This window comes from Xenopus laevis, chromosome 5S (assembly GCF_017654675.1).
Source record: "Xenopus laevis strain J_2021 chromosome 5S, Xenopus_laevis_v10.1, whole genome shotgun sequence".
Taxonomy (NCBI): Eukaryota; Metazoa; Chordata; class Amphibia; order Anura; family Pipidae; genus Xenopus; species Xenopus laevis.
Window position 1 is genome coordinate 28709680 of NC_054380.1, and position 15260 is coordinate 28724939.

Genomic DNA, 15260 nt, shown 5'->3' on the forward strand with positions numbered 1-15260 from the left:
CAGTAAAAATGCCATTTTATAATCTGCCTCACTACACAAAGCAAAAAACCAGCACTATGCCATTGTATTGTATTTCTAGATAAAGGAATTTTTCTCTGAAAAAAGAAATCGGAACCTATATTTCTAATGTATTCTATTGGGAGATATATATATATATATATATATATATATATATATATATATATATATATATATATATATATATATATATATATATATATATATATATATACATAGCGCTAACAGTGGCTCATGTTTAGGCGCATTCAAAGGCACCCGATCAAATGGGCCAGCCTGATCAATGAGCCGACCATTATCCAAGTTTACGGCCGATATCGATACGGGCCATCTCACATGATTAAATGCACTGAATATTCGTTTTTAAGATATTATTGCTGCGTATATGGCCACCTTTACTTTACTAACACATTCACATATCAGTAATGCAATTATCCGAGAGCTTTGTATATGACAGGGAAGGCCTAAAGAAACTAGAGTGAAACTGTGGTTACTGATACTGTGTTATGTTGCTGGGGGTTTCGATTTTAATAATCAGACTGCGCAAAAACCAAGCAGACACAAACGGGACCAAGTCTGCTGCTTAGATGTTTTTTAAAAAGTCAGTAAAGCAAAAATCAAATCTATTACCAATACATTTATTTTTGGGTGTGTGTATTGTACAGAAGAAATTGGATGAGACAGATATTAAGCAACAAAAACACATTCTAACAGACAGATAAGATAGGCTATTTGGCTCTGCTCTAAAATACCCATACTAATGCTTCAAGAAAAGTGAAAATTATTTTTTTTTACAGTTTAATATTGATCGTCCCATATAAAAATATATTTATCAGCACCCTAATAAATGCATATGGTGCCTATGGCTTTATTATGTGATTTAAGTTTCTAAATCACATTCTAACATGTACTGTTCTACAAGCTGAATTTTTTAAAGCTCAGGATCAGCAACTCAAGTGGCAAAATGACTTTGCCCTTCCTTATTATATGAGACAGCTAATAAGTTAGAGTATGTTATGTGTAAATAGTGTGCTGCAGGACAAGGCAATGAGGCGCATTAACTGCCTGGGCTAGTCCACACGGGGAGATAGCGACGCGTTTGCGGTCGCGGCGACAAAGCGCCGCGACAGTCGCCGCGACCGGCGCAGGCGACAGTTTTGTATGGGCGCCTATGTAAAAACGCCTGTGCTAACCACACGAGGCGATGCGCTTTTCAACAGTCGCCTGAAAAAGCCTGGCGAGGCATTTTCAGGCGACTGTTGAAAAGCGCATCGCCTCGTGTGGTTAGCACAGGCGTTTTTACATAGGCGCCCATACAAAACTGTCGCCTGCGCCGGTCGCGGCGACTGTCGCGGCGCTTTGTCGCCGCGACCGCAAACGCGTCGCTATCTCCCCGTGTGGAATAGCCCTTAGACCCATGTCACGCTTATCTGACAACTGCTCCTCTGTGCTTGTTTGAACTCTCCCTCCCAATTAGTGGTTTATAGTAACTGTATAAAGATGAGTAAACAGTACATTCATTAGTCCTCTGAGATGCAGCCATTGTCCTGCAGCCTCTATGGGCCAATTAGTCTTGTAAAAAAAATCCCTGCAGCACAGCCTGGGGCACCATGGAAAAAAAACATAAAATCAAAGCAAATAATGCGGGCAAATTTAAGGAATTTACTGAAATTAATGTACTTTGTCTGTTTTGTACCTGACTAGTTATGTTGTATGTGATCAAATGGCAGCAATCAATACAATAATGCAAAGAGCAGCCTAAAAGCATGATCTGAAACCAATGTATCTCATTCCATTTCTTGAAGAAATATGGCACATAATTTAAAAGCTAGACGCTGGTAATATTTTCTGAGCGAGGTCGAATGACTAGCTCTGGGAAGCCTGTGTGTTCATCCATCTCCCTGGTGAATTCTAGGTTGCTGAGTTCTCCGATAACTATTTCAGCCGTGGTGAAGACCTCCAGATCTCCCATGGCATGCCCACCAATGGTCTTCCCATCCTTGTCAGCCAGCGATATGTGGAGGTGCGCTTCTTCATTCAGTGTTCCCACCAAGGAAACAATCTCAAGCCTTTCTTTTAAATAAATGATCTTAAAGAAATGAAGGAAACACAAACTATTAGACACATACAGTATCTGATTTGATCTTAGCCTTTTTATGGACTGAATGTAGAAAGCCCCCTTACATTATTAAATATCAGTACTAATCTTAGAGAGTGTAACTGAATAAAAACAATTACAGGTATGGTACCTGTTATCCAGAATAATCGGGGACTTTCCAGATAAGGGTTATTTCTGTAATTTGGATCTCCATACTTTAAAGGGATACTGTCATGGGAAAACATGTTTTTTTCAAAATGAATCCGTTAATAGTGCTACTCCAGCAGAATTCTGCACATGAATCCAATTCTCAAAAGAGCAAACAGATTTTTTTTATATTCAATTTTGAAATCTGACATGGGGCTAGACATATTGCCAGTTTCCCAGCTGCCCCAGTCATGTCATTTGTGCCTCCACTTTAGGATGGAACTACTTTCTGGCAGGCTGTTATTTCTCCAACTTAATGTAACTGAATCAGTCTCAGTGGGACTTGGCTTTCACTATTGAGTGTTATCTGGTTCCTTCCCATTGTTCTGTTGTTAGGCTGCTGGGGGAAAGGGAGGAGGGTGATATTATTCCAACTTGCAGTACAGCTGTAAATAGTGAATAAAGTTTATCAGAGCACAAGTCACATGACTGGGGCAGCTGGGAAACTGACAATATGTCAAAAAAATCTGTTTGCTCTTTTGAAAAATGTTTTTCAGTGCAGAACTCTGCTGGAGCAGCACTATTAACTGATGTGTTTTGAAAAAAACATGTTTTCCCATGACAGTATCCCTTTAAGTAAACTTAAAAATAATTTAAGCAATACATAAACCCAACAAGATTAATTATATCTTAAATGGGATCAAGTACAAGGTACTGTTAGTATTGCACAGAAAAACCAAATAATTTTTTAAAATGTGAATTATTTGCTTAAAATGCAGTCTATGGGAGATGGCCTTCCCATAATTTGGATCATTCTGGATAATGGTTTTCCAGATAACGGATCCTATACCTGTAGATGTAAAAAACGGATGTATTTAATAAAGGTAAATGGGGCTGTAAATCACACAGGGGAATTCTACAAAGGCTGTTTTACATGGATTTGTGGATGAGCTACAATTGAATATTTCCTTTATATTTGTTATCATCATTTTAAAGGGGTGGTTCACCTTTAAATAAACTTTTAGTATGTAATAGAATGGCTAATTCTAAGCAACCTTTTCATTCGTTTTCATAATTTATTTTTTATAGTTTTATAGTTTTATAATTATTTGCCTTTTTCTTCTGACTCTTTCCAGCTTTCAAATGGGGGTCGCTGACCCCATCTAAAAAAACAAATGCTGTGTAAGGCTACACATTTATTGCTATTGTTACTTTTTATTACTCATCTTTATATTCTGGCCTCTTCCAATCTCTTGCAAAGGCAATTTGGACCCTAGCTACCAGATTGTTTATAATGCACATTGAAGAGCTGCTGAATAAAAAGCTAAATAACTAAAAAAAAACCTTAAATAATAAAAAATGAAAACCAATTGCAAATTGTCTCAGAATATCACTTTCTACATCATACTAAAAGTTAAGTTAAAGTACAGTATCAGTACTGCCAGTTCTGAACATCAACAACCTTTGCAGGATGAAATTAATATTTACCAACTCTGTGTGAATCACTGGGGAGTGCCAATTTGTTGGAAGTGATTAATGGGGGAATAAAATGTTTGCCAAGTGAAACATTTTGCCTCATGTGACAGTAGGATAGCGAATGCAAATTTTATCATTTGCGCTAGTGCGCAGTGTATGTAATAGAACTTCTACATGAAAAAGTTTTTGCGTTTGCTCCAAAAGTTTACACCACCTTCAAGCAGGTGTTAAGGATTTGCATCATGCAATTAAGATTTGCAATGCAATAAAAGTTTAATGAAGAATATTACATTGCGACATGTGAATTTTATTCACAAATTTGTTCTTTTTGTAAATGTTGTTACATTTCCCCTTAAGATCGCCATCCTTAGACCAGAGCTCCTCTTCAGGGTTGTAGTCCTGGCAGATATGTGCAATCATGTTCTAAAATGGGTCCTTTTTGTTGGTCCAGAACCATGTTCATGCACTGTATATTAAATATTAGATATTACTGTATTGTGTATGAACCTGGTCAGACTGCTGGGACCTTACAGAATATAGCGGCATGGCACATGCAGGACTGTACCCAGCGCTGGTGCGTTTTTAACCAAAGAGGATCACCAACCTGAGGTTTCATGTTAGCGATCATATTTACTAGGTGTGCCAAACGCATTGATGCCCCAATGATTTACATTCTTCTTATCTTTTACTATGTGTAAAATTATTATTCACAATCATATTCACTGCATGGAAAATTGAATTCCTGGCTTGTTTAGGTCTTTAAAGTAATAGTTAACCTTTAAGTTAACTTTTAGGGGCCCATTTACTTAGTTGAGTGAAGAAATAGAATAAAAAAAAACTTCGAATTTTGAATGTTTTTTTTGGCTACTTCGACAGTCGAATTGGCTACTTCGACCTTCGACTACGACTTCGAATCGAACGATTCGAACTAAAAATCGTTCGAATATTCGACCATTTGATAGTCGAAGTACTGTCTCTTTAAAAAAAACTTCGACCCCCTACTTCGCCACCTAAAACCTACTGAGGTACAATGTTAGCCTATGGGGAAGGTCCCCATAGGCTTCCTGGCAATTTTTTGGTCGAAGAAAAATCGTTCAATCGATGGATTAAAAACTATTTTTCGTTCGATCGTTCGATCGAACTATTTGCGGTAAATCCTTCGACTTCGATATTTGAAGTCGAAGGATTTACATTCGGCAGTCGAATATCGAGGGTTAATTAACCCTCGATATTCGACCATATGTAAATCTGCCCCTTCGTATATTATAGAATGGCTGATTCCAAGAAACTTTTCAATTGGCCTTCAATTTTTCTTTTTTATAGTTTTTGGAATATCAGCCTTTTTCTTCTGCCTGTTTCCAGCTTTCATATAGGGGCAAAATACGGAGAGAAGGCGCACACCCATTAAAGTAAAATGAGGGGTGCTAATCCATAGGGGACTCCCCATAAGGGTCTCCAAATAAAGTTATAGATACTCAGGGTAATGGATAGCACACCCAATTTGAAAAAATAGTAGAAAATGTATTACAAAGATGAAAAGAAAAATACAAAAATACAAAAATTAGACCTTAAGGGTCTTCCTCAGGGGCACAAATAGACAAAAAAACAAAAATTGGGGGCCTCTGACCCCATCAAAAACACAACGGCTACAAATGTATTGTTAATGTAACTTTTTATTATTCAGCTTTCTATTTTGGCCCTCTCCTATTCATATTCTAGCCTCTTATTCATATCAATACATGGTTGCTAGGGACATTTGGACCCTATCAACCAGATTGTTGACATTGCAAACTGGAGAGCTGCTGAATAAAAAGCTAAATAGCTCAAAAACCCCAGATAATAAAAAATGAAAACCAATTGCAAGTTGTCTCAGAATATCACTCTACTTTCATAATAAACGTAAATTTAAAGGTAAACAACCCTTTTAAGTCCTGTACGTGGACAGTATCACTAAACATGTGCTTACACTATTTTTTAAGAATCGATGTTTGGCTACTTGTTTGGACATCATAACTGACAAATACAATTTAGTGATGGCCAAATTTATTCTCCGGGCGTGAATTTGCGTCGAATTTGCCCGTTTCGCCACCTGTGAATATATTCGCAAATTTGTCGCGAAACTTCGCTGGCGTCGGAAAAATTTTTGATTCACTAATACAATTATAGGAGTAATTATGCACATCAGTGTTCCCAGGATCAATAACACCCACAGCCAATGCCATTTTTTTCTCTTATCACTTACACGTCTCATTATATTTCTCTAACTTGTGTACATTGAGACAATGTTTAACTGTATTTACTTAAAGAGATACTGACACCAGAAAATAACCTTTTTTTTATATCATAACATTGTCTTTAAATGCTATTTATAATTTTGCCATAAAAGTATTTGTCTGATGCTTTTACATTACCATTCTTAGCCCCATGTTCCTGTATGAGGGGGCTGCCATATTTGTGCAGCAGGAGTCCGTTAGCATTAGAAACTCTGACTGACAGGTTAAGAAGGGACAGTCAGGTTGACAAAACAGTCAGGTTTAGGAACTTCAAGTAACAATTAAAAGCACAACTATCAGTGAAAAAAGATCAACATGGCCTATAGGTAACTTTTTATGTAGATTAATATTTTAAAAAGAAAATTTCTAGTGTCAGTATCACTTTAAGAATTCACTGGTTTTATATTGCTCTTCTGTGATGTCACAGAATAAAAATAATGACAGTTTCAATTTCAGACTGAACATTTTTACCATGAACTTAAAGAGTTTTTTTGCCCTTCTTTTCTTCTAGACTTCAATCTGAGATGTAAAATGTGATATCTGTCTTTTAATGGATTGGATAGGAATGAAAAAGAAAAGAACGCACAGAAATTCAAGAACACGTGGCAATGTTACCCTTATATCCCCATGTGGTGCCAGTGTGACAGAAACAAAATATTTTAACATTTTTAGTCCATGCCTCTCCCATCACCAATCTGCTTAATTAAAGACTATATCAAATGACAGGATACCTTTAGGGGACATATATTTCACTCTCAGCATTTACTATGACAGACAGAAAGAACGGATTTCCAGAACAGCTTGTAGTTTGGCACCTAAGCCTTATAATTACATAATTAAGAACGCTACACTTCTCTAGAAACACTCCACAGTCGCCTCTCTATATGTATACATGACTTTAACTGAGCCAGTACATCAGCAGATCTGTCAGGTACCTCATTGGTATTCAGTGCATCAGAATTAGCTAGTCGGAGGGTTGCTTTGGTGACACTGCCCACACAAGTGAAAACAAATGGAGCTTTTAGTCTCTTCTCCTGCACAAATTTAAACAATGACGTGAGTATTTCTTCTCCTGGTCCCAGCCGCAGGGCATAAGCTGAAAGGGGGCTCGGGCCTCCCTGAGGGAAAAAGAAATGAGAGTTATTATAAGCACTGATAGCTATTATTCAAAGGTGAGAAGATAATTTGGGGACATTTGGAATTCATAAAGAACTTGTAATTTGTGGAAATTCATAAAAGTTAATGGGCCCAACAGCAAAATCTTTTTAAGGCACCACTAGGGTTGCCACCTTTTTTTAAAAAATTTACCGGCCAGTGATGGAGTGGTAACACCGTGACGTAAAAAGGTGCGGAGCCACGGGTAAAAGGGGACGGGGCCGCGTGCGGCCTGAAGCAAAATGGGGCGGGCCCCATCGCGAGAGGGGCAGAAGACTAAGGAGAGGTAAGTTTCTGCCGGAGGGCCAAGGACTGTTGTTATAGGTATTACAAATTACCGACAGCTACATTGCCGGTAAATTTGTGATACAGGCCCCGGCCCTGGTAGGTATTTTACCGGCTAGGCCAGTAAAATACCAGCTGGGTGGCAACCCTAGGCAAACAGAATCACTGGCACACGTGGCAATTCAGGTGCCGGGTTACCCCGTGCTCTTTATTGTGCGTATTCCTGGGGGTTGCCGTGCCCTCTACACTGTGCACCGGGCTCAAACTATCAAACTGTGAGGAGAGTGTGCGTTGCTTCATCCAAGTTCCTGGCAACCCTAGGCACCACCTCAGTCAGGCCCTCATGGGATCTTACATATATTTGCTATAAAATCCAAATTTCTGGAATTAGCAAAAATCCCAAAAATTCTGGCTTTTCGGGAAAACACCAGAAAAAATAGCACAATTCGTTTTTTTTTATTATTTTACATTGTAACAAACTTCAAAATAAATCTGCACGCACTCCTGCAACCATGGCCATGGAGGTTAAAAATGTAACTTTATTCCATATTAGTTAAAAGGTATGCGTCCTAGCGCGTTTCGTATCGACAGATTCGTAATCATAGGTTATTTTGTTAACAAGTGCCTATGATTACGTATCTGTCGATACGAAACGCGTTAGGACGCATACCTTTTAACTAATATGGAATAAAGTTACATTTTTAACCTCCATGGCCATGGTTGCAGGAGTGCGTGCAGATTTATTTTGAAGATTGATATTGCCTAAGCTACGGATTCGGGGCACGGCACCCGGACCATTCGGCTAACTCGGTGAGTGAAAAGCTCTTTGGCTGTTTTCTACTACTAAAGTAATTGGAGTGATGGGCCTGGGGTTTGGACACCCAGGTCAGATATTTCTGCTTGGTAAGGATTGCCCAGTGGTTTATATCGATACATAATTTGAGCAATTAATAGGGATTTTACCTGCAAAGTTCAAAAGTGGTTTTGCTCTACGTATATAAAATAATTAGTCCAGAAGAGATTGGAGCCGGCATTTTCTTTTTGTGCATATACATTGTAACAAATAATAAATTCAATAAATTACAACATGTATTCAACAATTCGTGCTTTTGCACGATTTTATCAAGTTTGTCCCTGTTTCAATTAAATTGCGCTTTTTAAATAATAAATAAGATCCTATCGGATTCTACTTTGCTCTGACTTTTTTTATTTCAATGCTCGGATTTTGATAAATAGGCCCCCCGTGTCTGGCCAATGTAGTCAGTGCTGTGTTCATGGTGGAAGCCACAGGTTTCTGCACTCCAAAATAGACCACATAGGGGCACATTTACTTAGCTCGTGTGAAGGAATAGGATATAAAAAACTTTGAATTTCAAATGTTTTTTTTTTGGCTACTTCGACCATTGAATTGGCTACTTCAACTACGACTTCGACTCGAACGATTCAAACTAAAAATCGTTCTAATATTCGACCATTCGATAGTCGAAGTAATGTCTCTTTAAAAAAGACTTCGACCCCCTACTTCGCCACCTAAAACCTACCGAACCTCAATGTTAGCCTATGGGGAAGGTCCCCATAGGCTTTCTAAGGTTTTTTTGGTCGTAGAATAATCGTTCAATGGATTAAATTCCTTCGAATCGTTCGATTCGATGGATTTAATCGATTTTAATCGTTCGATTGAACTAATTACGGTAAATCCTTAGACTTCGATATTCGAAGACGAAGGATTTAACTTCGACAGTCGAATATCGAGGGTTAATTAACCCTCGATATTCGACCCTATGTAAATCTGCCCCATAGACTTGCAGAAATGTGCAAAACAAATGGCAGATTGTGCCCATTTTTTGCACTCTGTACATTTATAAACAACCCATAACAAGCGTCAATAAAATGTATGAAATTACATAAAGTCTCAAATAATTTTTTTTAGTGTTTGGGATATTATAAATATACTTTTGACTGTGCTACAAAATTGCATGTTCCCTTTGTGCATCCATAAATTCAGCAGTAGATTAATCCATAATGTATTAATCCATAATATGAGGCATTGCAACAATCTCTGATGTGAAGGGAGTTTACATTAAAAACAGTTCTGCTTCCCAAGCTTATTAAACATACATCAGAGTGGATCTTTCTTCACTTACTAACTATCTGTGAATTCCATCTGGGAAAGAAGGACTTTGGAAACAGCAGTAGCCTAATCCAACAGTACAGTATTGAAACCAGTTGCATAAGATGAAGAAGCATAAAAAAAACCAGCCGCCAAGGCTGATCAGGCTGCATCTCACAGATAACTATATTATCCTGTAAGAAATGGCAAAAAGGGAAAATGAGTTCATGAGTAAGTAATTAGGTATCCGATAAGAATCAAACGGATTCTATAACAGTTAGCAAACCCCTATGTAGATAAGATTAGCTATTTAGAATTACGTCCAGCAACTAGAGTTTTGTTAGTGCACTGGCCCTGATCTTCTTGTGAGCTGCCCCCACGGATGAACTGGCAAGTGTTGACTTATCCTTCTCCTACTGTGATTTTCTTTTCTACCAATAACATTCCTCCGGGTGCTGCTTACTTCATCTCTCTCCATAGTCCTCTTTCCCTCTGTAGTTGCATGCCCCAGTGCTGGAATACTAAACTCGAAGGAGACATCTGGTGCCCATTACGCAGTATTTCATACAGTCATGCAGTTTTAAGCCATGTTGACAATACTCAGAGAACTACAGAGAACTCATGTTGATAAATATGTAAAGGCAAATTGTACCCTTTATGCAAAAAGGTCTTCCAGTTATATCAACATCTTGTGTAAGTTATAAGAAAGCATGAGCAGGTACATATGGTACCTATGCATGCACATAACAAATGGAAATGGCATTAATTTATGAGTAGAGGCTGCCATATTGTCCACCTTAGCATTCATACAGTATAGAAGGCAATAAAAGGTATAGCAGAAGATGAGGGTGCTACAACCATGCTAACCCCAAGATCTAAAGGAGCAGTGGGCCAGGGTGCAGAAGGCTAGGGGAAATAAGAAGTGTAGGGTTGAGTAACATTGTTATCTACAATGTTCATTTACAAACACAACTGCAAGTGTGATCTTGCTAATAAACATTCATTGATTACTTGCATTAATTACTTGCGGGGCTGATCCTGGGCCTGCTGCCGCTTCCTGCTAGGTGCTTAAAACTATAGCATTGGAGCAGGTTAAAGGGAAGCTGCATTGCTAATGCAATGATCGCTATTGATATAAAAAATTGACATTCAGCTCTTAAAGTTACAGAAGGCGCCTTTTTGCTGCCCCTGGTAACTGGCTGCTCAATGCCACCTGAGTCAAGGTTCTCACCATGGCTCATGGCAGGAGCAGCCCTGATCACATGGGTTCAAACATGGTCTTGGTGGTGGTAATTCAGTGTGCTGTGCACTCATACTAGCTGCAGACATATTCCCAAAGAATCACATGCTACCGCTGTTTAAATGGCAAATAAGTGATGTCTTTCCCACTATAAATATTTTAGCCATAATTTTCACCCAATTGGCCTCAAAGCACAAGTTTCATTCAAAATGGAGCTTGCATACTGCACTTGAGGTTGCAAATGCCTAGGGATGCACCAAATCCAAGATTTGGTTCTGTACTCAGCCAGGATTTGGCCTTTTTCAGCAGAATTCAAATTCAACTGTTGAACCGAATCAGTATCCTTAATATCACGTGACTTGTTAAAATATTTTAACCGCGTTCTACATGTACAGTTTTCTTTTCCCCTTCCCTGATTTGCACTTGCAAATTTGGATTCAGTTTAGTATTTGGCCGAATCTTTTAAGAAGGATTTGGGGGTTTGCTGAATCCAAAAATAGTGGGTTTGGTGCATCCACCCCTAATAACAACACAATTAATAGTCATAAATAAATAGTGCTCTTTTAATGGAATATAGAGAAACTTCAAGTATTCAAAAGATCAAGCATCTGCGTCAACCTGAAAATCAGGGAACAACAACAGAATAATCAAGAGGGTCACATGAAGAGGAACAAATGTGAAATGATGGGAATGGTCATCAAAAAACGAAATAATGCAACCTTGCTCAGGGTGCTTCTCACTTTACCAAGTTAAACTAATTTTCAGTTTTTTTGTAGTTTTGTTTGCATTTTAGTCTTCAAATACGAAGCTTTTGAATCAACTGCAAGTTTAGGAAAACAGCGGGAGCTTAGGGAGCTTAATGCGTGGCTAAAGTCTTGGTGCAGGAAGGAAGGGTTTGGGTTCATAGAGCACTGGGCTGACTTTTCGTTGGGGTACAACTTATACAGCCGTGACGGTTTGCACCTCAATGGAAGGGGGTCCGCGGTGCTAGGGGAAAGAATGGCTAAGAGGTTGGAGGAGTGTTTAAACTAGGCAAGGGGGGGGTGGGTGAGAGAAAGGATTATGGGGAAGCTAGTGTAGACGGGGCAGTGGGGTTAGTAAGGGGTCATGGGGGAGGAGTGAGGGGGGCATACAGTTTACCAGCTAAGGAGGTCCCTCTGTTACAAGGAAAACAGAATAATACTAACTTAACGTATAATTCTTTACCAAGTAATGCACATTTCAAAAGTAAAAGTAATAACCTCCGCTGTATGCTGGCAAATGCACGGAGTTTGTCAGGTAAAATGGGAGACCTAGAATTAATTGCATGCTCTAAAAATTATGATATAATTGGTATCACTGAGACCTGGTGGGATGAAACATGTGACTGGATTGTGAATTTAAATGGTTACACCCTTTTTAGGAGGGATAGAGGGATTAAAAAGGGTGGAGGAGTGTGTTTGTATGTAAAGCCTGAATTAAAGCCATGCGCTAAAGAAATAAAAATAGCTGGCACTGGTGAGGGTGTAGAATCACTCTGGGTAGAGATTTCGACTGGGCAAAAGGTATCAAAAAGAATTATCATTGGTGTATGCTATAAACCACCTCGTATAAGTGTCGAGTATGAAGCCGAGCTACTCTTGCAGATACAAGCGGCTTCACAGCTGGGTCAAGTTGTTGCTATGGGTGACTTCAATTATCCAGACATTGACTGGGGTAATGGGGTTGCTAAGACAGAAAAAGCTAGTAGGTTTGTAAATATGCTGAATGACAACTTTTTATTCCAGCTCGTTCAAGAACCTACTAGGAATAACTCTCTTTTGGACCTTGTAATAACTAACAATACTGAACTCATCTCTAACATTTGTGTGGGTGAGCATTTAGGGAATAGTGATCATAACATGGTCTCCTTTGAGATTCTGTTGCAGAAGCAATTCTATAAGGGAGTAACTAAAACACTAAATTTCAGACGTGCAAACTTTGACAGTATAAGGGCATCTCTGCAACATATTAAGTGGGAAATGCTTTTCACAGGGTTAAACACAGAACAAAAATGGGAAGTCTTTAAAATGCTGCTTAATAAATATACTTGTCAGTATATTCCACTTGTAAGCAAGGAACGTCGTTGCAAAGCAAAACCTTTTTGGTTCAATAGAAGCGTTGGTGTTGAGGTGGGTAAGAAAAGACGTGCTTTTAAGGCTTTCAAGTTAGCTGGTACAGCCGAAACATTTATAAGGTACAAGGAGGCCAATAAATCATGCAAAGAAGCTATAAGGCAAGCTAAAATTGCTATAGAAAAGGATATTGCAGCAAGCAGTAAAAAAAATCCAAAATTATTTTTTAAATATGTCAATAGTAAAAAAATGAAGCAGGAAGGGGTGGGACCCTTACTATCAGAGGGGGGTCAGCTGGTTGATGAAAACAAAATAAAAGCGCAGATTCTGAACTCGTATTTTTCATCTGTGTACACAAATGAAGAACCAGTAAGTGAAGGTTTCCTTCTTAACACTCCCAATTCTAGTAATACAACTAATGATGCATGGTTCACACATGAAGAAATTCAAAAGAGACTTGAACATGTTAAGATTAACAAAGGTCCAGGGCCAGATGGTATTCATCCCAGGGTAATTAGCGAGCTTAGCTCTGTGATTGCCAAACCTCTTTACTTAATTTTTCAGGATTCATTGAGATCTGGCATTGTGCCGAGAGACTGGCGAATTGCTAATGTGGTGCCTCTATTCAAAAAAGGATCCCGTTCTCAGCCTCAAAACTATAGGCCAGTTAGTCTGACGTCAGTATTAGGAAAGCTTTTCGAAGGGTTAATAAAGGATAAGATACTGGACTTCATAGCAAATCATAATACTATGAGTTTGTGCCAGCATGGTTTTATGCGTAATAGATCTTGCCAGACTAACTTAATTTCTTTTTACGAGAATGTAAGTAGAGACCTCGATTCTGGGATGGCAGTGGATGTGATTTACTTAGACTTTGCTAAAGCATTTGATACAGTGCCACACAAAAGGTTACTGGTTAAATTAAGGAATGTTGGCCTGGAACATAGTATTTGTACCTGGATAGAGAACTGGCTAAAAGATAGACTACAAAGAGTGGTGGTAAATGGAACATTTTCTAATTGGACCAGTGTTGTTAGTGGAGTACCGCAGGGCTCTGTACTAGGTCCCTTGCTTTTCAACTTGTTTATTAATGACCTGGAGGTGGGCATTGAAAGTACTGTTTCTATTTTTGCAGATGATACTAAATTGTGCAGAACTATAGGTTCCATGCAGGATGCTGCCACTTTGCAAAGTGATCTGTCTAAACTGGAAAACTGGGCAGCAAACTGGAAAATGAGGTTCAACGTTGATAAATGCAAGGTTATGCACTTTGGCAAAAATAATATAAATGCAAGTTATACACTAAATGGCAGTGTGTTGGGAGTTTCCTTAAATGAAAAGGATCTAGGGGTCTTTGTAGATAACACGTTGTCTAATTCTGGGCAGTGTCATTCTGTGACTACTAAAGCAAATAAAGTTCTGTCTTGCATAAAAAAGGGCATTAACTCAAGGGATGAAAACATAATTATGCCTCTTTATAGGTCCTTGGTGAGGCCTCATCTGGAGTATGCAGTTCAGTTTTGGACTCCAGTCCTTAAGAGGGATATAAATGAGCTGGAGAGAGTGCAGAGACGTGCAACTAAATTGGTTAGAGGGACGGAAGACTTAAATTATGAGGGTAGACTGTCAAGGTTGGGGTTGTTTTCTCTGGAAAAAAGGCGCTTGCGAGGGGACATGATTACACTTTACAAGTACATTAGAGGACATTATAGACAAATGGCAGGGGACCTTTTTACCCATAAAGTGGATCACCGTACCAGAGGCCACCCCTTTAGACTAGAAGAAAAGAACTTTCATTTGAAGCAACGTAGAGGGTTCTTCACAGTCAGGACAGTGAGGTTGTGGAATGCACTGCCGGGTGATGTTGTGATGGCTGATTCAGTTAATGCCTTTAAGAATGGCTTGGATGATTTTTTGGACAGACATAATATCCAAGGCTATTGTGATACTAAACTCTATAGTTAGTATAGGTATGGGTATATAGAATTTTAATTAAAAGTAGGGAGGGGTGTGTGTATGGATGATGGGTTTTCATTTGGAGGGGTTGAACTTGATGGACTTTGTCTTTTTTCAACCCAATTTAACTATGTAACTATGTAACTATGTAACTGAGAATTAGCAATCCTAGGGTTAAATGAAACAGGAAGCATCTAAAAAGATCATAGATATGGCCACTATCTAAAGATAGTGGCCACATCTTCTAAAGAGAGCTAAGCTCTTGAGCTAAGGTCCTGGTACAGGTATAGGACCTATTCTCTGAAAACCCATTATCCAGCTCCATGTTGTAGCTCCCACCCTTCCCACCTATAGTCAGGTGATCCCAGTGGTGGCCAATAAAAGGGTAACCAAGTTTGGGAGTTTTAAG

General features: G+C 38.8%; 1 protein-coding gene across 1 annotated transcript in view; it reads right to left on the bottom strand.

Moving 5' to 3' along the window:
• Positions 1 to 1425: 1425 nt before the first annotated feature.
• The window catches only part of LOC121394171 (bifunctional protein GlmU-like), a 53062-nt gene continuing 39227 nt past the window's right edge, over positions 1426 to 15260 (bottom strand). The window contains exons 3-4 of the mRNA XM_041564346.1: positions 6948 to 7130; positions 1426 to 2107 (exon numbers count right to left, since the gene is read on the bottom strand). Of these exons, the coding sequence (XP_041420280.1) occupies positions 1847 to 2107; positions 6948 to 7130 (444 nt within the window). The 3' untranslated portion in view covers positions 1426 to 1846. The remainder of the gene's footprint in view (positions 2108 to 6947; positions 7131 to 15260) is intronic.